The 25,214-nt window shown below is 56.4% G+C and overlaps 1 protein-coding gene across 6 annotated transcripts in view; it reads left to right on the plus strand.

Moving 5' to 3' along the window:
• The window catches only part of Bahcc1 (BAH domain and coiled-coil containing 1), a 65,205-nt gene extending 42,794 nt beyond the window's left edge, over nt 1–22,411 (plus strand). For 4 of the 6 annotated variants that reach the window (XM_027425426.2, XM_035448243.1, XM_027425428.2 and 1 more), the window contains 18 exons: nt 103–918; nt 5,367–5,569; nt 5,706–5,842; nt 6,417–6,545; nt 9,580–9,694; nt 10,583–10,871; nt 11,529–11,711; nt 11,814–12,115; nt 12,268–12,375; nt 12,457–12,604; nt 12,688–12,802; nt 12,902–12,977; nt 13,104–13,212; nt 13,963–14,082; nt 14,241–14,417; nt 14,575–15,746; nt 16,787–17,023; nt 17,217–19,785. In XM_027425426.2, the coding sequence (XP_027281227.1) occupies nt 103–918; nt 5,367–5,569; nt 5,706–5,842; nt 6,417–6,545; nt 9,580–9,694; nt 10,583–10,871; nt 11,529–11,711; nt 11,814–12,115; nt 12,268–12,375; nt 12,457–12,604; nt 12,688–12,802; nt 12,902–12,977; nt 13,104–13,212; nt 13,963–14,082; nt 14,241–14,417; nt 14,575–15,746; nt 16,787–17,023; nt 17,217–17,423 (4,643 nt within the window). In that variant the 3' untranslated portion in view covers nt 17,424–19,785. Of the gene's footprint in view, nt 1–102; nt 919–5,366; nt 5,570–5,705; nt 5,843–6,416; nt 6,546–9,579; nt 9,695–10,582; nt 10,872–11,528; nt 11,712–11,813; nt 12,116–12,267; nt 12,376–12,456; nt 12,605–12,687; nt 12,803–12,901; nt 12,978–13,103; nt 13,213–13,962; nt 14,083–14,240; nt 14,418–14,574; nt 15,747–16,786; nt 17,024–17,216; nt 19,786–22,392 lie in introns of those variants that run through there. The other 2 variants (XR_004770886.1, XM_027425427.2) reach the window with 2 other exon arrangements.
• Nucleotides 22,412–25,214: the final 2,803 nt, after the last annotated feature.

A 25,214-nucleotide genomic window follows, 5' to 3' on the forward strand; every position in this document is an offset into this window, starting at 1 on the left:
TAGCATGCCCCACCCCGCCCCGGTGCACAAGTCTCCTGCCCCTCCTCCATCCTGAGGTGGGGCCATGCCCAGCTAGCCTCTCACATGTGCCTTCTTTTACAGGCCTGCCTCCAGGATTGAACCCCACAGCTGGCATGGACTTCTCCCTCCCTGCAGATGTGCACTCCTCTGACCCCCCAGACCCCAAAACTATGCAAACCACTACCCCAGGGACTCAGCCTGAGCCCACAAGGACGTTCCTACCTGGGGAGCCACCCCCCTGCAGCCCCAGGAGCCTAGAGGAGCCTGGGCTGCTCTCAAGGGCCAGGGAGGCCACCCAGGACCTTGCCATCATACCCCACCCTGTTGAGCGGGGACTCCCACCAGGAAAGGCAGAGGACCCCAGTCCACTTGAGGGGTTGCAAGCACTGAGATTTGGAGACCTCCTTGAAGGAGGGGGCACTGAGGCTACTGGGCAGACCAATTCTACTCAGGGAGGGATGCAAAGTGAGAGGACTATGGATCAAGGGGTGCCACAGCCTCCTTTGGGGGCTACCCCTCAAGCACTGGAACAGATAACAGGGAGCCCAGGTGCCCTGGACAAGGATGATGGTTCACAGAAGGTCCCTGATACGGCCCAGCTGCAGGTGGAGGAAGCCCACCTGGAGGAGAATGAGGGGGACTCAGAGGTGGACTGGGAGACTCCCAACCACAGCCACCCACCCAAAGTGCTGCCAGGCTTAGATGCCTTGGTGGCTGCCACTGTGGACCTAGGGGACCTGCCTGATATCAACCTGCCAGACCCTCAGACCCAAGCAGCCTCAGTGCCCGTCAGCACGGCCCCTCTACCCCATACCTCAGGGATTCATGGGATCGCCCTGCTCAGTGAGCTAGCTGACCTGGAGATCCAGCGGCAGAAGAGCGAGCTGGCCATGCAAGGTGAGCCGTGGGACCCTGGGAGCCAGACCCTCAGGGTCAGACAGGTAGATAGTAGCCTTTGGCCTGGTGCAGTTGTCCCTGAAGAAAGGAAAACCTCAGGGAGGGGAATCATCCTGCCCCCATGGGTCCTCCTTCACGGAAATCAGATGCAGCAGTGCCAGCGGCCACAGCATCCACTCCAGCCTGGAGGAGCCAGTTGGCTCTGGGCAGGACCTTTGGAACCAGGACCACCCCTCTGTGGCACCACCCTGGCTGGACCCCTGCTGAGGCCTGAGTGATGTGGGATGCCCAGTGTCAAGGCCAAGCTGCCAGGTCCTCCCATACGAGGGTTGTACAGTAGCCTGAGGGGGACCGGGGACCCTTGGGACTCCAGTCAGATGCTGGGCACCATGTTTGCTCTATGAATGCTGGCAAGACTGTTGCCCATTCATTGAATGAATGCATTGAGAGTACATGGGAGTTGGGGGTGGGGCACATCTAGTGTGGGTGTTGTCGATGCCAAGCCGTGCTGTGGCTTTAGTCACGGGGTGTGATCCCGAGAGATAGACTCCTAGCAACTGCCCAGCTACACCATGCCCCCCTGGCCCTCCTAGAGTACCATACCCTGCTCTTGGGTGGCCCAGGCCTGGCAGAGTCATCTGTGCAAAGTCCTGGCCTCAAGGGCACCTGGAGCAAAGGAAGGAGTATAGGGCTCACTTCTGACCTAGGCTTACTGTGGTGAAGGAATCCACCCTCTGCCTAAAGACAAAGCCCAGCCTGCTTTCTCCCTCTCATTGATAGGGACTTACAACCTGTGTCTAGGCTGGAAGGTATCCCATGGTAGAGATCTTGGCCAGAACTATGCCCAAAGGTTTTGAGCATGTGCCAGCTGCCCCTCCCAGACCTCCTGGCATCACAGAAGCAAACTGTTTTTTTGTTTTTTTGAGACAGGATTTCTCTGTGTAGCCCTGGCTACACAGAGTTCCTGGCTAGCCTGGAACTCAGTCTGTAGACCAGACTGGCCTTGATCCACCCACCTCTGCCTCCTGAGTGCTGGGATTAAAGGTGTGAACCACCACTGCCCAGCCAAAAGCAGCCTTTTTTTTTTTTTTTTTTTTTTTTTGAGACAGGGTTTCTCTGTGGTTTTGGAGGCTGTCTCTGGCACTCACTCTGTAGACCAGGCTGGTCTCAAACTCACAAAGATCTGCCTGCCTCAGCCTCCTGAGTGCTGAGACTAAAGGCGTGCACCACCACTCCTTGGTCTTCTGGTCTTGCCCTGTGTTGTGCATCCCTGCCTGCCTCATGAACTTGACGTGTGTTCTCACCCATCCCTGTGGGGTGCCTGGACTGGGCTTCACTGGTTTTCCTGCTGACTGGATTCCAGCAGGGCATTTTCGGTAGGGCCTCCAGGACAAGCTGTGTACACCCCTCCAGTGAAGAGGGTTGAGGCTTTGATTTGTCACCGGTCATCTGTGTTCCCTCAGGTGGAGGTGATTCACAGCCCTTTTCACCTGCCCCTCAGTAGTTTGGAACCTTGGTATAGAAGCGCTGTGGAGCTGTGGGGGCCTCTTCCTCTCTGCACACACCCACCCTGTGTTGATATTCTGACCTCAGTGCCCTTCCTGGGTGTAGTCTTTCCAGCTACAGTGGTCCATTGCTGTCACTATTTATTCGGATGACCAGATTGCTTGGGTTTGGATGGTGGCTCCCATGGGCCAGCCCTGTTACTTTCCACATGCCTGCGCCACACTTGGAGCACTTTCTTGACTTCCAGAGTCATCCTGTTCTCCTCCGACCTCAGCTGTCCCTGAGGAGCTTTGTTTCCTTGCAGTCGAGAATGGGATCAGTCCAAGTGACTAGAGTGATAGGGTGCCTGCTGCCATGGGCTTGGTGGATGGGGTGTTGCTGTTCCAAAGTGTCCAAGCTTCCATGACTTCCACTCAGACCCCACTGGGCTCCTCCTGGATCGCTTCTCTGACCCTTCCCAGATGTCCTTGTGGGATCAGCTCAGCCATCTCCAGTCCTTCATGGCATCTGTGCCCCAAGTGTCTCCCTTGAATCCATGCTACCCTCTGCTGGCCTGAACCTTGACCCAGTACTGAGCCAAACTTCCCTGTCCCACCTAGGTTTTCCTTCTGCTTAGATGTTAAGCCAGCTGATGGGAAGACAAATGGACTATAGGATGGACAGCAGGATGGACTGTGGATGGACAGCGGGATGGACTGTGGATGGACAGCGGGATGGACTGTAGATGGACAGCGGGATGGACTGTGGATGGACAGCGGGATGGACTGTAGATGGACAGCGGGATGGACTGTGGATGGACAGCGGGATGGACTGTGGATGGACAGCGGGATGGACTGTGGATGGACAGCGGGATGGACTGTAGATGATGGACAGCGGGATGGACTGTGGATGGACAGCGGGATGGACTGTGGATGGACAGCGGGATGGACTGTGGATGGACAGCGGGATGGACTGTAGATGATGGACAGCGGGATGGACTGTGGATGGACAGCGGGATGGACTGTGGATGGACAGCGGGATGGACTGTGGATGGACAGCGGGATGGACTGTAGATGATGGACAGCGGGATGGACTGTGGATGGACAGCGGGATGGACTGTGGATGGACAGCGGGATGGACTGTAGATGATGGACAGCGGGAAGGACTGTAGATGGACAGCAGGATGGACTGTAGATGATGGACAGCAGGATGGACTGTAGATGGACAGCAGGATGGACTGTAGATGATGGACAGCAGGATGGACTGTAGATGATGGACAGCAGGATGGACTGTAGATGGACAGCTTGATGGACTGTGGGTGGACAGCGGGATGGACTGTGGATGATGGACAGCAGGATGGACTGTAGATGGACAGCAGGATGGACTGTAGATGGACAGCGGGATGGACTGTGGATGAACAGCGGGATGGACTGTAGATGATGGACAGCAGGATGGACTGTGGATGGACAGCTTGATGGACTGTGGGTGGACAGCGGGATGGACTGGGGATGGACAGCGGGATGGACTGTAGATGATGGACAGCGGGATGGACTGTGGATGGACAGCGGGATGGACTGTGGATGGACAGCGGGATGGACTGGGGATGGACAGCGGGATGGACTGTGGATGAACAGCGGGATGGACTGTAGATGATGGACAGCGGGATGGACTGTGGATGGACAGCGGGATGGACTGGGGATGGACAGCGGGATGGACTGTGGATGATGGACAGCGGGATGGACTGGGGATGGACAGCGGGATGGACTGTAGATGGACAGCGGGATGGACTGTAGATGATGGACAGCGGGATGGACTGGGGATGGACAGCGGGATGGACTGTGGATGATGGACAGCGGGATGGACTGGGGATGGACAGCGGGATGGACTGGGGATGGACAGCGGGATGGACTGTAGATGATGGACAGCGGGATGGACTGTGGATGGACAGCGGGATGGACTGTGGGTGGACAGCGGGATGGACTGTGGATGATGGACAGCGGGATGGACTGTGGATGGACAGCGGGATGGACTGTGGATGGACAGCGGGATGGACTGTAGATGGACAGCGGGATGGACTGTGGATGGACAGCGGGATGGACTGTGGGTGGACAGCGGGATGGACTGTGGATGGACAGCGGGATGGACTGTGGGTGGACAGCGGGATGGACTGGGGATGGACAGCGGGATGGACTGTGGGTGGACAGCGGGATGGACTGTGGATGGACAGCGGGATGGACTGTGGATGATGGACAGCGGGATGGACTGTGGATGGACAGCGGGATGGACTGTGGATGGACAGCGGGATGGACTGGGGATGGACAGCGGGATGGACTGTGGATGGACAGCGGGATGGACTGGGGATGGACAGCGGGATGGACTGTGGATGGACAGCGGGATGGACTGTGGATGGACAGCGGGATGGACTGGGGATGGACAGCGGGATGGACTGTGGATGGACAGCGGGATGGACTGGGGATGGACAGCGGGATGGACTGGGGATGGACAGCGGGATGGACTGGGGATGGACAGCGGGATGGACTGGATGGACTGAAGAGGTAGCTGCTTGTGACTGTAAATCAGGTTCTGGAGCACAGCTCAATTGCATGGGCCTAGGACTTGAGAAGCCTAGGTCTGCCTGATTTTGTGCTTGGTTTATGATGGGGGCCTTGCCATCCTCAGTCTGCTCAGTTCCTAGTGTCCAGAGAGTGGCTGCACACCGCAGGCATGTCCATAGACACTGTACCAGGCCTGCGTGAACCTGCTTGCCCTGCACTGTGGCCTGGGGTGGATCTCCCCAGCTGTAGCCTGGCGGGCAGGCCATTGCCTGTGGTTTGACTCCACCCTTGGTGCTCAGATCCTGAGGAACTTGGGCAGCTCCAGGCTGGGACTGTGCTGGCGAGGGAGCCAACATGAACGACCTCTTGGAGGGGCAGTGTGTGACCCGTACCTCTCTCTCCCTGCAGCAGAGGACGAGGATGTGCTGGCCTTCAACCTGCAGCACCTTGCCACACTGGCCACAGCCTGGTCCCTAGTGGAGGCTGCTAGCCTGGACAGCTCAGTCCCTTCACTGCAGGCCCCAGCTACTGACCCAGACAGAGGCCCCAGGGTCACCCCTCGGATGCAGATCCTGCAGCGGAAGGACACCTGGGCCCCTAAAACCAAGCCTGTAAGTGAGAGTAACCCTGAGCGTGCGCGCTGCCCAGTGCCGTGACAGGAGGGAATTCCTCTGCGTGCCTGGGCTGCCTCCCACAGCACCCTGAGGCCTGGGTACAGCACTCAGGTTCCTGAACTCTTGCACACAGGTGTGTCCCCTGAAGGCTGCCATTGACCGGCTGGATACACAGGAAGTGGAGATGCGCATGCAGTTGGCAGAGCTGCAGAGGCGCTACAAGGATAAGCAGCGGGAGCTGGCGCGCCTGCAGCGCAGGCATGACCATGAGTAAGACAGTCAGGCGCGGCGGCCCCTTGATCCCGACTAGCCCAGCATATGAGGAAGCCCTGCAGCGCAGTTCCTGGCCTTGTTTGCCACCTTGTGGGCAGAGGCTGTGCAGGAGCAGCCTGGAGACTGATCTGCACGGTGCCCATGAGACCTGGGCCGCCAAGCACAGGGGCAAAGTCTGGGTGGAAGAACCAGTCATTCAGCAGAGGGCAGCACAGAGAGACCTGTCCTCAAGATGGCGGAACAAGGGCCATGGTGGCTAAAGGGCTGGGAACCTATGGGGGAGCTGGGACCTACTCCAGAGGCAGAAGAAATGTGCTCAGGTCATGAGGGGCAGTGGGAGCCTCCTGACCAATGTGTCCAAGGCAGTTAGAGCCCAGAGTAGGCCCAGAGAGAGTGCCACTTACACAGACTCTGGGCAGCAGGGAATTAGTTAATCTTTGCCTTCAACCTGCCACCCATTACACTTGGAGAGCACTGTTGCCCCCAACATATCTCTGCAGGACAGTGCCCTCCAATAGGCCTGGGGGTGGGGTGTTTCCAAGTCTCTAACACGCCCTCTGTGGCCCCCCAGGAGAGAAGAGAGCTCACGGAGCCCTGCACGTAGGGGACCTGGCAGGCCAAGGAAGCGCAAACATTCAAGCTCACTGCCTACCCTGCGTCCTGGGGGCCAGCTTACCAGGAGTGATGGCAAGAAAGCCAAGTGAGTCTGGAGTATAGGGGACAGGCCTGGGCATCGTGGAGGGATACAGTTCCTCTCTGGCTTTAGGAACTGCTGGCTCCCTGCACACAGTGTCTGAAGGCTTAGTGACGAGTGTCCAACAGACAGTGCCCTGCTGGGGACTGGCACCATCCAGCACGGCCATCGTCTTCCCAGCATGGCCATCAGCATCAGCGCCCCCTTCTGGGAAGCCACAGCCTGGGCTTGGCTGCACCAACTTTGGGGACCTGGCTGTGGCTAAGGCTGTGGCATCACCCCCACCAGAGCCACCAGCCAGCCCTGGCCCCTTGCATGCTAGGCGGCGTTGCGTAAAAGGCTCTTTATCTGCACTGTATAAAGTCGTTGGTCACGCTGCGCTGCTGCTCACGGCTGCCGCGCGATGTTATTATCCATTACCCGCCCGGCGCAGTCGTTGGCGCACTCCCGGGCCGGGTATAATTGTCCTTCTCGGCTACAAATTGCCTCTCCCGGCAGGCCCATTTGCATAAATCCTCCGAGCTCCTCCAAACACGATTGGCGCGCACGCGTGTGCACTGCATCAATCCTGATGATTTGGTAATAATAGTTAAATCGGCACTAAATGGTTCCTTCAATTAAGACAGAGGCAAAAAATTAATCTCAGGGCTTTATGTCACAAAACATTAGCAAATGCAGAGAAGGTTATGGGGCGGGGGAGTCTGCGTGGGCTGCAGGCAGTGGAGAGGATTCACCATATGGCCGGGGGCCTCACTGAGATGTCCCGTTGCCCTACCCAGGTGTCACCCAGCAGGGACCTCAAGGGTCCTTTGAGAACCAGTCTGCAGCCCTGGGACTGATGGACAGGATAGGGCCACTGGAGATTGAGGTTCAGTGGAGGGCACTGGGGAACCTGCTAGAGAGCAGTGCTGTACCCCAAACCTTGTCCTCTCTGACCCTGGCCAACTCTGGCCACATTGCCCATACTCAACTCTATCCTAAATTCCGACAGTAAGCCTAACCTATGGCCACCTTGCAGCCAAGTTCTCCTATGATCCACAAAAGCCAGTAGCCTTAGGCTGGGAGGGATCCACAGCCGGGGGCCCCTCTTTCTAAAGACTGGGTTTCCTGGAGGTCTCCCCACTTCCAGCTCCTGTCTGGACTCTCAAGCTGTGTTCTAGAACCCGGTGGGGTAGCGGGCCTTGGGCCCCTGGGCTAGGCCTCCTCCATGCAGGAAGTGAGAGGCCAGGAAAGGCAGCAGGAAGCTGGGGTCAAGGAGGCTTCCAGAGCTGCAGGGGCTTCCTGCCTAGCGTCCCCTGCCTTCAGAGGTCCAGCCTCCTTGCCGGACAGGAAGGTGGAGAGTGGTGTCTGGCCATACGCGGTCAGGGCTGGGCTGGGGCCTCGGTCCCCATCTGCCACTCATTTTCATCAGTAGCCTGCTTCCTCCTCCTCTGTACTGTGAAGGACTAAGGGGTTGACAGGTGGGAGCCAAACACCACCCTCTGCCCGGCCAAGGGAGACACAGTGTTGGGTTCCTCATAGGAAGGGGGCACTAGGAAGGAAATGAAATCACACACACATGGGGATGTCTGGGAGGCGTAAGCCTGCTGCCATGGCATAAGAATAGGGGGTGTGTGGAGGGATCCGGCAGGATCCGTCTTGCTGTCTCCTCAGTAGCTGCTTGACCATATTGACCTAACCACCAGCCTAGAGCAGACAGCTCACCATGGGACATGGGGGGAATGAAAGCTAGACTTGCAGGGAGGGCCCACCAGGAGCTTCAGCAGGAAGAGAGACTGAACGGGAAGCTCAGTAATGGCTGACACCCCCAAGGAAATCGAACCAGCTCCCTGATCCCATCTAGGAAATGGACACTGGGGTGCAAACTTCCTTCACAGGATCCTAAGTCAAGGACCTGGGCCCCACACCCACTGAGCCTGCCTTTCTCTGCCTAGTGTCCTTACCCTGCCCCTGTTGGGAATGGAGCCCATTGTGTCCTTTCTTGCCCTTCCCCACCTTTTTTCAAAGACAAGGTCTGACCAGGTGGGTATTCCTGGCTGGCCTCTAACCGTCTTACTGCAGCCTCCTGAGCACGGGGATTACAGGTGTATACCACCACTTGTCCATATCCCAAGGGCCAAACCCAGACTTGAGCGATTCCCTACCCCAGCTCCACAGACAAGAACCTGTATCAATCTCCCATATTCCAGGTGGAGAGTGAGACGCAGACACGGAGATTGGATGGTGGCACAGCCCTGGCTCACCAGTACTGGGATAAATCCCAGGGACCTGTGGCGATATTTTGTTTGTGATCTAACAAATCTTGTCTGAAGATCAGAGTGCAGAGCTAGCCACTAGTTAGCCATAGAGGCACTTGGGAGGCAGAGGCAGGCAGATCTCTGTGAGTCAAAGCCACCCTGGGCTACAGGAGATTGATCCAGTCTAAAAGAGAAACAGAGCCAGGCAGTGGGTGGCTCACACCTTTAATCCCAGGACTAGGGAGGTGGAGACAGGAGTGATACGGTATTCAGTCTGAGGTTTCCTTAGAGACAGCATTCAGTCTGAGGAGTCATAAAGACAGGTTTGCCCCCTTGGGTCTGAGGGTCTCTAGTGCCTGACTTCTTTGCTTCTCTTGACCTTTTAGCATTTACCCCAATATCTGACTCTGGGTTTTTATTATTAAGACCAATTTGAATTCACTCTGCAGGGACCCAGTGTGTTCACCGGTCCCCAAATCCCTGGGCCCTGGGTCACTGGCTTATGATTGGACACCCCAAGGGTAACCCAACCCAGCAGGGAGTAAGGATGAGCAGGGAAGGGAAAGATACCCTGTTTCTAGCACAGCCTTGCCCCAAGGACCACCAGGATATGGTAGTGGACAAGTAGAAGGGGCTGACCGGGGGTTCAGTACTGGCTGGACACCCCCAGTGCCTGCTTTCAGCAGGTGAGACGGGAGAATGGGCTGCCCCTCAGATTGCATCACAGGGGCTGTGTGAAGGGGGCTGATGCCCAGGCCCTGCTGCTGTGCTCACCGTGACCCTTCGCTGCCTTTCCCCCACAGGGCTGTACGTGCTAGCCTAAGTCTGCTGTGTGCCGAGCTACGAGGTGACGAGCCCACAAGGAAGCGAAGCAAACTGGAAAAGAGTGCCTACACGGGCCTGCAGACGGCCTCTTCGGTGAGTCTCCGGGCCTTCACCCTCACCCCAGGTGGGCACTATACATGAGATGTTGGGAATAAGGCATTGAACCCAGGCAAATCAACCAGGGTTTGGTGAGCTTCTGACACGTTGATTAAAGGAAGTGAGGCCACAGATGTGCCTGTGTAATAACCAGGGGTCAACAGCTTTCCCTGGGTTGCTTGTCACTGGTTCCCTGAGCCACCCCCTCCCCAGACCCCAGTAGAAGTAAAATGTATGCGTGTACCGAGGATGGAAATCCACAGCCGAGTGCCTGACTCTAAACACCATGGCTGTAGCACCCAGTGGCATCCTGGGTCTCTCTGCGTCTCTCACTCTCCAAGGCCTTAGGCCTGTTGTTACCCAATCTGTCGCCTGCAACATCAGAAGACTCATTTTACTTCTGTCAGGTTGTTTTTACTTCTGCTTGCTTGTTTTTGGCGTGGTTTGGTGGTGGTGATGGTGATTTTAGTCTCAGTATCCCTTGACCAGAGTCTAGAACTTGCTCTGTAGATCAGGCTGTTCTCAAACTTAAAGCCATCCTCCCATCTCTGTCTCCTAAGTGCCCTAGGCATGGGCAGGATGCTGGCTGGTCATTCTGCCTAAGGAACCCTTCTATCTTTCCTTTTCACAAAAAGCAAACAGCATGTACCCATGACATACAGGACTCCCCTGTTCTACCATCCAAAGTGGGGGCCTAGGTAGATGGCATGGTGTTTGCCCTGGTAGGCAGCCCTGTGTCCCAGGCCAGATGTCCTCAGGGCCCTTTTCAAGGCAAGTCCCCAGGGAGGCTCTTTCCTGGGCCCCACAATAACAGAGGAAGCCCACAGGCCAGGGGCTGTGACCCAGGCAACGCCTGAGTGTGCTCCTTTTGCCTCCTGTTCACAGGAAAAGGTGCGGTGCAAGAAGAGTGGTGGCCAGGCCGAGTTGTCATCCTCAGTGGCCCACAAGGTGGCCCAGCTGAAGCCAAGAGTCAAGAGCAAGGGGCTGCCCACTGGCCTCGGTGCCTTCCAGCGCAAAGAGGCTGCCCCAGGTGGGCGCATCCGGAAGAAGCTCTCTAGAGCCAGGAGTGTCAAGGTGTCAGGGGCAACACAGCACCCACACCCCGATGGGGATGGTGGCAGGGGAATGCCCAAGTTCCCAGCCCAGCCAGCAGTGGCTGTGCCACGTGAGGCAGGCAAGTTGGTGATGTGAGTGACTGAAGCCTGGGCCGTGGTCACCTGGGGGCTGAAGGAGGGGGGTGCACAGAGGTCATGTCTACCACAGGAACCAAGTAAAGTTTGTGAATTGCACGGGTCCAGGCACAAGCTCTTGTTGAGAAAGGCTGGGGAAGGAGCCTTTGTCTCCAGGCCAGGGCTTAGTAGTTCGCTGTCCAGGACAACAAGAAGCCCTGGACACACCCTGGAAACACGTTAAAAATAGCCTCCCCCACCTCTGCCCTCAGCATCCGGCGAGTTGGTGGGGTATCTCTTCCTTCCCCAGCAGACAAGTCCAGAAACAGTCTGGAAAAATAGATGCTTCCTCCCTCCCAGCTCCTCTGGGGTCGGAGTCTGGGAGGGGACAAAGGGAAGTTACTGCTTTGGGGGCAGGAAGCCAGGGGCCAGCTGGGCCAGCGGATACAGAAAGGGAGGGACTCCCAAGAGAGGAGCTAGTTCTGCAAGGTGGGGCTGCAAGAAAGAAAATCCCGTTCCCTTCCCCTGCCTAACACTCTCAGGGTGGGGTCAGTACCCCAGGTTCCTGCCCCACCCCCGAGCAGCCCAGAGGATGATGGTGTCTCCATTGGCCATACTCCCTAGGTCCACCCAGTCACCAAGTCCTCTCTGCTGTCCCTCAGGCAGCGGCTATGACAGTGAGGACTGCCAGGCACTCCTGGGAACAGAGGCAGCTTCCAGGGAACCTGGGTTGGTGCTGCACCCAGGGGCCGGTATGGCGGTGCTGGGGCCTTCCCCTTCCTCCGTGGTCAAGATGGAAGCCAATCAAAAGGCCAAGAAGAAAAAGGAGAGGCAGGGTTTGCTAGGTAACCAAGGAACTGGAGCAGCCTGGGGACAGGGGTCTATATACTTCCCTCACTTCCCTCCCTCCCACAGTGACTACTTCCCTCACTCCCTCCCTCCCACAGGGGCCTGCCGCCTGTCCAGCCCTGAGGGTGAGGTTAAGATCAAGAGACGGACAGTGAAAAGCAAGGTGGGCCCCAAGCTGGAGCGGGCACCAGGACGGCGGCCCCCAGGTGCACCAGGCAAGAAGAAAGCCAAGGGCAAGGCAAAAAGTGGCCTTTGTGCAGAGCCTGGAGCTGCCACCAACAGGGATGCCCTTTTCAGCCCCACTCGGACCTTTGCTTGCCGAGAGGAGGGCAGCAAACTTGCCAGTGAGCGCCTCAAGAGAGCCACACGCAAGAGCGCCATGTTGCAGCCAGTTCTGAGGGTAAGCCAGCAAGGTCATTGGGCATCCAAAGGAGGGCAGAATGCAGCCTCCTGCCTTCCCCACTCAACCCTGGACCCTGAGTCACAGCCTGTGCTAGCTAGAGAAGTCATTCCAATCCTCATGGCTGCCCTCTGTCCACCTGTCTTGAGCAGCGGAAAAATGGGGCCTTGTCCATCGCCCTGTCAGCCCGCAATGCCAAGGCCGTCCTGGGAAAGAGCAGGAAGCTGACGAAGGTGAAGAGAGAGACCGTGAGCAAGCAGGTAGCAGCCCTCCCAGGCCGGGAGCCCAGTGGGGGCCCAGCCCCTCCTGGCCTCCTCTCCTGATCCCTGTGGCCCACCTAGGGCCAGGGCCGAGCTGTGAGCCGGCTGCTGGAGAGCTTTGCTGTGGAGGATGACTTCGAGTTCGATGATGACAGCAGCTTCTCAGATGAGGAAGAGGAAGAAGAAGAGGCCAGTGTCCAGCTGAGTGCAGAGCAGAGTGCCGCCCTGGGTAAGCAGGCTGAAGAGGTGCCAGCTGCCTGGGGAGGGGATGGTGGGTGGGCCCAGGTCCAGCACTGATATCTTCCCCTACAGCACGGTCCTGCACCATTCACAAGGAGGACCTGCAGGACGGCCTGCCTGTGCTGATCCCCAAGGAGGACAGTCTGCTGTATGCGGGCAGCGTCCGGACTCTGCAGCCCCCCGATATGTGAGGCCCAGACCTGGGTGGGAGGAATGCATGCTGGGTATGACCTGTTTGAAAGCGCGACCCCTGCAGGAGCCTCACGTGCCCCTACAATGCCCTCAGTTACAGCATCGTCATTGAGGGTGAGAGAGGCAACCGGCCGCGGATCTATTCCCTGGAGCAGCTGCTGCAGGAGGCGGTAAGGATGCCCAGGCTTTGAGAAACGAGGCTGGTGGCTTTCCCCACCACCAGGAGGACCTTGGCCTGGCCCTACAGTGAGCCCTCTGGCCAGACGCTGCCGTTCATAGGCTGCTGCTTCCTTCAGGTTCTTGATGTCCGGCCACAGTCCAGTCGGTACCTTCCACCTGGTACCCGGGTCTGCGCCTACTGGAGTCAGAAGTCTCGGTGCCTGTATCCAGGCAACGTGGTTCGAGGTAAGCACACCGGAGGCCAGGACCAGGGCCAATGCCCCTCTGTGATCTTTAGAGCTCCAGAGAGGAACCCCTCCTATCCATAGTCCAGCTTCCCCTGGGGGTTGCAGCAAGGCAGGCTTGGGTCTGCTCTAAGTAGACAGTAAGGTCAACTCACCAGTAGCCATGAGAAAGTGAGAGGGTGAGGGATGGGAGAAGACTCTTACATCCAGATAACCAAAGCAGGCCCAGAATCCCTGGAAGTACCTGGGTCACCAAATCGATCATGTGTACATCCCAGCATACCTGGGCAAAACGGCGTGTAGGTCCCTCGGGGCAAGAAGACTCATGGTCTAGCCAGGCAGTGATGGCGCACGCGTTTGATCCCAGCACTCGGGAGGCAGAGGCAGGCGGATCTCTGTGAGTTCAAGACCAGCCTGGTCTACAAGAGCTAGTTCCAGGACAGCCTCCAAAGCCACAGGGAAACCCTGTCTCGGAAAAAAAAAAAAAAAAAAAAGACTCATGGTCTAAAGGTGAATGGGCGGGAGTCCACTGGACACCCCTGCGGAGAGATGTCTTTGCCCCCTTGTGTGTGTCAGGAGGCTGTGTGCCTGTGTGTGAGACGAGTGGCTGAAGTTCCAGGTGGCCAGGGCAGGGGTGGTGGTGCTGGTTTATCCTGGTTTGTCCTGGCTCAGCAACTCTGTTGTCCTCCTGCCCTCCCCTGCCTTCTGGCAGTGCAGGCTGGCCACATGCTCAGGTCGCGTCCCCTTGCAGGTGCTTCCAGTGATGAAGAAGAGGATCTGGACTCCGTGGTGGTAGAGTTTGATGACGGAGACACAGGGCACATCGCCGTCTCTAACATCAGGTTGCTGCCTCCAGACTTCAAGATCCAGTGTGAGCATCTACCTAAGGGTGGGGCTCTCCCCCCCTGCTGTAACTCCCCGAAGCCCCTTCAACCCCCTCACTAATGTTGCAAATGTTCCCAGTGTTCCACAAAGGGTGGCAGTCACCCACCAACAGGCCTGTGATGAGCCCCTCTGTCCACTCCACAGGTACAGAGCCCTCTCCAGCCCTGCTGGTGTCCAGCAGCTGCCGGAGGACCAAAAAAACATCCAGTGAGGCCCCCCAACCCAGTGAGGCTCCTTCTCCCAGCCTGTCCCCTAAAGTGCAGGATGGTCCTGAACCTTCTAAGACCCCAGGGAAGAAATCCATCAGCAAAGACAAAGCTGGTATTTGCAGAGCTGTTGAGAACTGGGAATGGAGAGTCCCTGGGGGTGTGGTCAGTGGGAGGCACATGGGGCCCGGTGGGGGGGTCAGGGAGGGGTGAGTGGAGACAGCTGGGTGGATCCAGCAGGTACAGCTGACTCTACCTGGCTTCCCCTCCAGGCAAAGTCGACCTCCTAACCTCAGGTGCCAAGTCCCCTATGGGGGCCTCAGACCACTTCCTAGGCCGCAGGGGCAGTCCCCTGCTGAGCTGGTCAGCCGTGGCCCAGACCAAGCGGAAAGCGGCGGCGGCGGCAGCAGGTGGCAAAGGGCCAGGGATGCTACAGAACCTTTTCCAGCTCAACGGAAGCACCAAGAAGCTGCGGGCCCGGGAGACCCTTTTTCCCATGCATAGCATGGCTGCCCCTGTGTTTGGTAACAGCTTCCGTGCCGACTCCTTCAGCAGCCTGGCCAGTTCCTACACACCCTTTGTTGGAGGGGCTGGGGCAGGCCTGCCAGGGGGAGCCCACAAGCTGCTTCGGGCCAAGAAAGTTGAGCGGGCTGAAGCAGAAAAGGCCAGCAGGCGGCGGCCAGGTGGCGAGTTCCTGGTTAAGCTGGACCATGAGGGTGTGACCTCTCCCAAGAACAAAAACTGCAAGGCTTTGCTCATGGGCGACAAGGACTTTGGACCCAAGCTGGGGAGGCCTCTAGCGAGCCCCAGTTATGCACACCCAGCCCTCATGGGCAAGGACAAGAAGGGGCGGACACCTGTACATCCACTACCCATGGGACTGGCCCTCCGCAAGTACCCCCTGCCCTGTGATAGTGACTGCCCCAGCTCCTGCTCAGATGAGGATGAAGATGGGCCCGGGCTGGCCACTGGGGTGCCCTCTCGCTTCCTCACCCGTCTCTCCATGTCGTCGTCCTCCTCGGGATCATCCACGTCGTCCTCCTCAGGGTCCATGTCCACCTCCAGCCTCTGCTCCTCGGATAATGAGGACTCCTCTTACAGCTCTGATGATGAGGACCCTGCCCTGCTGCTGCAAACCTGTCTAACCCGCCCTGTTCCCGCCCTCCTGGCCCCACCTGAAGCCCTGCGCTCCAAGGGTAGCAGCCCCCACACCCATGCCCAGCGCTGCTTCCTGTCCAGGGCTGGAGTGGCAGGTGCAGGTGCAGGTGCAGGTCCTGGCCCCAGTGGTGGCAAATCCAAGTTCAAGCGCAAGGAGGCCCTAAGCTTCTCCAAAGCCAAAGAGCTTTCTCGGAGGCAACGGCTGCCCTCCGTGGAAAACCGGCCAAAGATCTCAGCCTTCCTGCCTGCCCGGCAGCTCTGGAAGTGGTCGGGGAACCCCACACAGGTAGGTGGCCTGTCTCCCTGATGCAGAGAGCATAGTGTCGACAGAGAAGTGGGCTTGTTCTTGCTCCCTCAGACCCCAAACACCTCTTCTGTGGGTATTCTTCACTTTCAAATAAACGACTCAGGGTCCAGAGCTGGCTCAGTGGCTGAGAGCACAGGTGCCCTTGTAGAGGACCTGGTTCTGTTCCCAGTACCCATATAGGGCAGCTCATAACTGCCTGTAACTCCAGTTACAGGGGGATACACATTCACACATTTTTTAAAAATCCAAACCATTTGGAAACCCCCAGGCACCAACAGAAACCCACCAGTAATCTAATGAGGCCAGTGACCAGCTATGATTTGCATATAGAGCCATCGTCTTGCCCGTGTGATCACACACATGACCCACACACCGGGAGAATGTGATGTGCTGGCTCTCCGTGCGCTGCGCCACTTGGCAGTGTTGGCTGAGAAGCCTTTCTTGCTGCTTAGCCAGCGAGCTTAGGGAGGCTACAAAGCTACTGCACAGACACACAGGTGGCTTTCTTTACCGGTATCTATCTGTAGTGAGCCTGTGCTTATGTATAGGCTTTCTGTTTGTGTTGTTTTATTGTTTGTAGCAGAGTCTTGCTGTGTAGCCCTAGCTAGTCTGGAACTTACATGTAGACCAGGCTGGCCTGGAATTCAGAGAGATCACCTGCTTCCACCTCCTGAGTGCTGGGATTAAAGACACAGTGTACCCAACTTGCTCGGCTGTTTGTGGTGGTGGTTTTTTTTCTCCCTTGTAAACCAAACTGCAATGAACATCTCATGTGTGTCTACCATGTGCCTTTGGAATCTATTACAGTCTTTCTGTCATGACCAATACACAGGGAGTCCAAGTGTATCCCACCTCAGGAATCTATGGCTGTGGTCCTCTGTCCATCGTGTGGCCATTCTCTGCCCTTGAAAACACACCACCTGTCCCTTCAGTGTGCTGTCAGTTTCCCTAGCCACCACCTTTCCGTGAGCTCCCTGGGCCCCTCCTCACCACTGTGTATCTGCCGGTCTGCCCTGCAGAGACGAGGCATGAAGGGGAAGGCCAGGAAACTGTTCTACAAGGCCATCGTCAGAGGCAAGGAGACACTGCGCATTGGGGACTGTGCAGTCTTCCTGTCGGCCGGACGACCCAACCTGCCCTATATCGGCCGCATCGAGAGCTTGTGGGAGTCCTGGGGCAGCAACATGGTGGTGAAGGTCAAATGGTTCTACCACCCTGAGGAGACCAAGCTGGGGAAGCGGCAGAGTGACGGGAAGGTGAGCTGTGGGCAGGCCCAGTGGCACCCCAGCCCCTACGCAGGGCCTTTGGGTGAATGGGGGGTCAGCAGTGAGACCAGCAGCCAACATTGCCTTGTCCTGGTGACCCTTCCCAAGCTCAAGATCTCCCCCAGGTGTGTGTGGGCGGGGGGGTCAGCTGAGACCATCCCAACGCTGTACCTTTACCCGGCAGAATGCACTGTACCAGTCCTGCCACGAGGATGAGAACGACGTGCAGACCATCTCCCACAAGTGCCAGGTGGTGGGGCGGGAGCAGTATGAGCGGATGATGCGGGGCCGCAATTACCAGGACCAGCAGGACCTCTATTACTTGGCGGGCACCTACGACCCTACCACTGGACGACTGGTGACGGCTGACGGTGTGCCCATCCTGTGCTGAGCTGCCTCCATCTCTGCCCACCCTCAGCCATGGCTGCAGCCAAGCTAGGAACTGGTCTGAGCAAATATGCAATCCCCCAAGGCGGGATCAGGCTTCTCCTCGAAGTTCTCTGGAGAGAGCTCCTAGGCTGGGCCCCAGGCCCATCCTAGCTGCTCCAGAGGGAGGGCTGGCTGGTCCCACAGGGACTGGCTGCTCTGCCGCTGCACCACAGTTCTCGAGAGATTAGAATCCAAGCCATATTTCCCTAGTACCTCCGACTGTCTCCCACCAGGGAAAGCAGAAATCAGGTGTGTTGTCTATTTATTTCTCTATGTAAATATTGTATTTCTGTGGGGAAGTTTTATGGGGAAAAATGGAAAAGGATTTTTCCCCACCTTCGTGACAAGGGTGGGTGTGCGACAAGAGTGTGTGTGTGTGTGTAAGTGCACAGTGCATGTGTGGGAGTGCGTGTGCAGAGGGTGTGTGTGTGTGTGTGTGTGTGTGTGTGTGTGTGTGTGTGTGTGTGTGTAGGGTTTTGTCCTGGGGTTTTCTTTGGAAATGCACTGTTCTCAGCCTAGTTGAATTCCAACAGGGGCATCTGTGACTGCAGAGGCTGCTGGAATGGGGCAAGGCCAAAGGCCATGGGATGGTCACATGAGACCCCAATCATAGCCTCCTGTCTTTTGGGTGCCAGCTATGTGAAGGAAATGACACTGTGGTTTACTTCCTTCCAGTACATCCCATACAGAAAAGTGTTGGGGTGGGGGCTGTGATGGTTGTCCCCTGGAAAGAAAGGGGTTCCAGCCACAAGACGACAACAGCCAGGATCGGCCTGCCCTGCTCTGCAGCCCAGGAGTATGGCAGCAGGCCATACATATCTTACCTCTGTTTGAAACAAAACAAACGAACAAATATTTTGAAGTTATCAGTAAGAAAAATGGATGTTTAGACTTCCTTTCCTGAATATTCCAAGTTATTTCTGGTTTCCGTTTCCACAGCCAATTTGTTGCAGGGAGAGAAGCCTGGCCTCACTCAAGCAGGGTGTAGCTGGCCCCCCACCCCCTCCACCCCTGCCACTTCTCAGCCCCTTCCTTATTCTCCAGGGCACCAATTGCCTCCTCCCAAGAGCAGCAGGGCTTCCACAATGGTGCAGCTGGTCCAGGTCCCTTCTGGGCCAGAATTTGGGGCCCACCTGGGGTTGGTCCACAGTTCTGCATGAGTACCTCCTCATCAGTAAGACCCCCCTTCCCACCACTTTCCCCAGGGCTCCACCACCGCTGGCTAACCTCAAGTGTAGATGGTGACGGGGCTGGGCCAGGTGCTGGAGTCAAAAAGAACAGTAGGAAGGCAGGTGCTGCTCACCCAAGGGGAACAGGTCCATCTGGTTCCCTTTCTCTTAACCCAACCCCTGGTCCTGAGGTCCCTCTGTCCACCCCACTCCATGACAGTTTCTGGACCTTTTTTTGTAGCCACGCATCAGGACAGATGGCATGGCGTATATAACGGGTCCCCTCTGGCCTCTTGTACCCACATCCTAGCCTCATGTACCAGGAAAGTCCAGCGACCCTTTCTTCTCCCAAGATGGAAAGAATAGGCTATACCCATGGACCGAAGGCCTTTGTCCTCAAAAATGCCTTGTAGCGCACATGCTCCCAAACGTCCCACCAAGCCAAGGCTTCCTAGGAGGCAAGGAGTATTGGGCATCCAACCCTCCCTCCCTTTGCTCAGGCCTGCCAAGTATCTGTCCCAGTTCCAGGGACTTCATTTCTCTCACTAATTGCTCAAAGGGCCTCTCTTGGTGGCCCCAGGATAACCAAGGGTACCCCATTCCTGGCTGTCCCATCACCCTGAGGCTTTCTGTTCTCCACACGAGTGCAATATTTCATTCCTGGAGGTCATCGGAAGCGATGACCACCAAGGTCCCGCTCACAGCTAGGGAATCAGGAAGATGGTGAGTGAAGAAACAAGCACCAGGGCTGGTGTTGGAAGTCACTGCTCAGAACCCCCAGTACCCAGGGGCACAGGAGTGAGCAGAAAGGCTGTTCCGCGGGCCGCCTTCTGGATGTTTCTTTCTCCCTCTGCTGAGCTGTCCTCTGTGTCTTTATCCTTTCTCCCCTCTCCTTCCTTTCTGTGTGCACACGCAAATGGCGTGACCCCCTCCTCCCCAACCGTGGCTAACCGTGGTGAAAGCACGATTCTTGTAAATGTGTAAACTAAGAGGCAGGTTGGATTTTTGTTTTCAATGTAAACACTAAGTACAAAACAAACAAAAAAAAAAACACAAAGGTTTTATGAACAGCAAACTCTATGTAAAGGCATTTTAGTATTAAATTTTTTATTGATAACTTGCTTAAGAATAAATATATGAACTATTGTACAGGTGCTCAGTAGTCCAGATTGTGACTGTGCCTGCCTCCTGTGTGTGTGTGTGTGTGTGTGTGTGTGTGTGTGTGTGTGTGTGTGTGTGTGTGTGTGTGTGTGAGATGTGGTCATTCCCTCTGGGCTGGGGGAAGACTGGCTAGAATGAATTTAGGTGGCCTTAGGCTTAGAGAAACCACCCTACCCCACCCCAAGTCATTGGCCCTTCTTGATCCTAGGGCTGGATATGAGTGAATGATGGGTTGGTTACCCATCCAGCTTGAACCAGTTCAGATAGCCACGGAGAAGCCCACAAAGCACAAGGGCGGGGGGGAAGGGCGGCCCCAAACACTGTTCCACACTGCAAACACTACCTTGGTGAGGGTCTGAATGGATTTACTCAACAAACCTTTTTCTTCCAGACAGCTCTGCTCAGAATAATAAATAATGATCCTGATGGCTGTGACGGTATACACCTGTAGTCTCAGTGCCTGGGAGGCAGAGGGAGGTGGGCCTCTGAGTTTGAAGCCAGCTTGGTCCTCATAGCAAGTTCCAGGCCAGCCAGGGTTACATAGCAAGACCCTGTCTCATGTCAGGGAGTGTGTGTGTGTGTGTGTGTGTGTGTGTGTGTGTGTGTGTGTGTGTGTGTGTGTGTGTGTGTGTAAACAGTTCTCTTCGTTAAGCAAAGTGGGAGAAGAGAGGACCATGTGCCCCCTAATCAGGAGGCTGCAGACCCAAAGAAAGCCCAACACTGGCCAGGCAAGACAGCCCTGCCTGGTAATTCACCACTGGTACCCTGAGATGACACCCCAGGGCAGGGCGGATATGCAACAGCAAGGTTGGTTCTGGTGGCCCGGCTGGCTCCTTAGCTTCCCACCTCCATATATAAGAGCTTAGCTGTGCACACACATACCCCAGCCCTGTCTGGCTTGCTTTCCACTATCACCTTCCTGCCTGCCACTCAACTCCTTTGGTTAGAGATGCTCCTCTTGTGGAAGCAGGTTACGGTCTAAATGATTGTGTGGTCCGGCAGGCACCTGCTATAACGACTGCCACTGAGTTCTCCCTTCAGCCCATTCCAAGTCCCATCAAGAGCTGATAGGTAAAGAGTATAAAATCCGGTGCTCGCGATGCTAGCAGACTAGTCAGCTGTGTGTGGGACTGTAGACTCAGCCCTGACATTATCTGAGGTCATGATCTTTGGGACAGGTGTCCTGTCATTCCTAGCTGCCCTATGGGACCTGAGACAAAGGGAAGGTTGGAGTCTGGGGTGTAGGGCACTGCACAGGGACCCTCTGTGGACTTAAGTCCAACTGCAAGAACTTGAGTTCTTGCTGGGCACAGAGTGGGACTGGGCCTCGGTGTGGCTCCTGGAGCCCCTGAGACAGAACTTTTGACAGTGTCAGCCTGTGCCCACTAGAGCCTGCTTTGCTGGGAATGTAACTCAGTGATAGAATGTTTGCCTAGTATGTGCAAGGTCTTGGGCTTAATCCCAGTAACACACACACACACACACACACACACACACACACACACACACACACACACAGTGAGGGGGGAAGGAGAGAGCATAAAAAACTTGCTTTGATTTGCTCAGGAGGCTCTGATGCAAGGAAATGGATGGGGCCAGAGCCTGGAGGGCGTCAGTGACATCTGCCCTGAAGCCTGGCAAGAATCCCGCCAGCAGGCCTTGGGCTCCTCTATCTAACCAATTCCACTGCAGCCAGCAGTGCTGAGCAGTACGCATGGCAGGGAGCAGCTAACAGCCAGCCACCAAGACACTGGCTCCGAGACCCCCAGACAGTGGGGCAGGAGAGACTAGGGACAGCTGGCCAGCAACTGCGCTGGGGCCAGGTGGCCAAACTAACTCCTCCACAGCGCCACAAGGGCGATCCTGCCATTTCCAGCCAGAACAGTACTGTGACTTGCATGGGGCTGTAGAACCGATGGGGATAGTGACATAGGCGAAGCAAGTAGCTCTGATTGTCCCTGAGTTGATCCAAGCAGCTTCCTAGAGAAGGGAGTTCCAAAGAGCGCAGAGCAAGCAGAGCGAAGACAGTGGCCAGAAGATGGGGGCGGGGTGCTGGAGCTGAGGGCGGCAGAGGCTAAAGGACAAGAACCCTTAGCAGGCCAGGCTGTGGTGGCGCACGTCTTTAATCCCAGCACTCGGGAGGCAGAGGCAGGCGGGTCTCTGAGTTCAAGACTATCCTGGTCTCCAGAGCTAGTTCCAGGACAGCCTCCAAAGCCACAGAGAAACTCTGCCTCGAAACAACCCAAAAAAAGAGCCCTTCTCAGTATTGGACTTGTAATTATCTGACAGCAAGCAGATGACCCCCAAGAACACCAAAAATCCACAGAGAGATACCTCCCTTGGTGGCCTTGGGTCAGTCAGGGTTAAAGGTGTTGGGCTGGTCCAGACTCCAGGAGAGATTCTGCACCAAGACAAAGGCCCTGGAATAGGGCAGCTCGAAGAAAGACTAAGGAACATGTAAGTGGGGTGAGCCTCAATTTGGGGACTGCCCCATAGGAGCTCCAAGAGACATGGTAGGACATGGTCGAGCCAGAGCAGGGTCCCAGTCTGGCTCCTCCCTCCTCCAAACTCACCTCAGACACTGTGGTCCTGATCTTCCAGAACCTGCTGCCCTCAGAACAGGGCCTGGTCCAAGGGCAGGATGGACATGGAGAGGACAGGGGCTACAGCGCCCCGAGGGTTAAACATGCAAGACTACACTTTGATCAAGACAAACGAGCCATTATGTGAAATGCTGAAGCAAGATAAATGATGGCACTGGGTGAGTGAGATCAATAAAAGTGATGTTTTATCAGGTAGAAATGACAACCTGGCCGATCGCAATTCGTTTTTAATACTACAACCCAATTGGAGGCCAGGGGGCTTTAATTGCCGGGCCCCAGCCATGGCAAGGTTGCTGGGGGCTGGTGGGGCATCGAAACTACTTAGGCCAGCATTGGGGAGCCTCACCAGCGCTCAGCTCTGAGGGGTGCTTGGAGTCCCTGGGGTCACAACCCTGCCTGAGCATCCTGTCTGAAGGAAGCATCAGGCCAGAGACAGGTAAGGAGGGGCTGCCTTGGCCATGTGTGCACTAAGGAGGCTGAATACGTAGTTCCCTGTACTTAACCACTACTATCCTGCAGCCAAGTCTGTACCAGGACCCCAGAGATGATCTTGGTCTCCCCGCTTTGCTATCCCCTCACCTCCCGGCCTGACACTTTCTCAGCCACTCCTGGACAGCACACACCCTTGGGTATCCACAGGCCACCTGCTCAAAATGGCAGGAGTGGTGATGAACCCCTGTAGGCAGACATATCCAGGCCTCACCCTGTCCCCCAGCACCAGACTGTAGCCGACAGGACCACAAGGCCGTGACCCAGCCCTCCAGCCTCCTCTGGGGAGAGACAGGTAAGGCAAAGGACCAACGAGTGAGATGGAGAACGTAGGATCTGTAGCATCTGTTGTCTGATTTCACTGTGTCACCAAGAGTCTTCACCTATTTTCACAGGCCTTGTCCCCAACCAGCTATAAGACAGGGTGAGGGTTTCACAAGACAGTTTTTGGAACCAGCGTGTGGGTAGGACAAACACAGTCCCTACAGGGACCCCCAAGAACTCAGCTCCCGTGTAGGAAAATCACCTTTATATCCCATGTTCAGATTCAACACCCCCTGGTGGGATTCAGACAAGGAGAAATAACAAGGCCTCAGTCGGACAACTGAACATGGGGGAAATAGGTTTCCACTTGCTGTGAAGACATGTGGCCCCGGCTTCCCCAGCAGCTCCTCAGGGACCAGGTGGCAGAGGGTGATCTTGGGGTGTGGGGCTCATGAGGGCCCTGCGTTCACTCATCTCCTATTCAGAGAGCTACACTAAATGTTAAGGTGCCATCTACCTGCTGTGCCCACCTGACAGATCTGAGATGGGCCTCTTGCTCTGCACGTGTGGAGGACCCCCACGGAAAAACTTGGCAGGAGCAGGGAGGTCCCCACAGCTGGGCAGGCTGAGGCAGAGGCTTGCAGAACAGGAGACCTGTTGACAGAGCAGGAGAGGTTTCCAGGAGTGAGAAGGATACCATCTCCTTTGCCCCTCAAACCTGACCTCTGGAGAATATCCATCAGATTCACCCAAATACCCCACCCCTGAAGGGGTGGAGGGGTGGAGGGGTGCTGTGACCCCATGGGCAGCTCTGGAAACCCACACGGTCTTCACCAGGAGCCTGTGCTGACTATGGTGACTCAGGGCTTAGGTAGGACTCAGCACCTGGCCCTGGGAGAGAAGTGGGTCCGCGTGCTGGAAAGCACCCTGCTGTAGACAGGGCTGTGTAGGAGGAGCGCTGCCCAGGGAGCCCACTGTGCTTTCTGCAGACGCCACCGCCCACTCTGCAGGGGCTCTGGCCCCCATCCCCACCTGAAGGAATCCTGAGAGCACCCAGCCCATGCAGACTGCAGACAGCGAGTAGGTCTTGCCTCCTCCTGTCACTGTAGGTTTGGGGCAGTATTAAGGGGGATTCTCTGGGCACTTGCGGCATTTCTGACACCTCTTTCCCCCATACAACCCCATGGAGTCCTGAGGGCTTGGGGGAGGGCCTTCCTGAAGCTGGAGGAGCTGCAGGCGACCCCAGCAGCACAGAGAGCAGCTGCCAAGTCCAAGGAGGGTTTGTGGGGTGCAGACTGTGAGTGTCCAGGGTTACTCCAAGCTTTGCCGTTCCAGCTGTATGGTCTGCAGACCTCCTCTGCGCTGTTTTCCTGTCTGTTCACTGGGGCCCCCATGGCAGACATGCACAGATTGTAAATATGTGAGGAAGAATTGCCTAACCTACCTCACTCTCCCTGGAGCACAGAAAGAGGATGGGGTAGGAGGTCCGTGGGGGGGCCGGGGAGGAAGGGAGGGAGAGGGAACTGGGATTGACATGTAAAACAAGCTTGTTTCTAATTTAAATAAAAAATAAAAATGAAGAAAAAAAGAATTGCCTAACCTAGCCGGGCGTTGGTGGCGCACACCTTTAATCCCAGCACTCGGGAGGCAGAGGCAGGCGGATCTCTGTGAGTTCGAGACCAGCCTGGTCTCCAGAGCGAGTGCCAGGATAGGCTCCAAAGCTACACAGAGAAACCCTGTCTCGAAAAAAAAAATACATACATACATACATACATACATACATACATACATACATATCCTAACCCTTCCAGGCCACTGCCTTCAAATCAGTCGGTTAGCTGCAGATTCACAGCCCCTGGTGTCCGCCAGAAACGTCCTGCACTTGAGCCTGCGCCATAGCCATACCGCCAGAAGGTCCCGGGCCATCAGAGAGCCAGAGAGCGGCTGCAAGCACAAAGGCTCCTGTTTCCGTCCATCCTCACCTGGAGCCTCCTTGCCTAAGCTCCCGAGCAGCCTCCCCACAGTGCGCGATGGCCTGGAGGCCCTCCTTACAGTTGGTTTGCTTTG

Source organism: Cricetulus griseus, chromosome 7 (assembly GCF_003668045.3).
Source record: "Cricetulus griseus strain 17A/GY chromosome 7, alternate assembly CriGri-PICRH-1.0, whole genome shotgun sequence".
Lineage (NCBI taxonomy): Eukaryota > Metazoa > Chordata > Mammalia > Rodentia > Cricetidae > Cricetulus > Cricetulus griseus.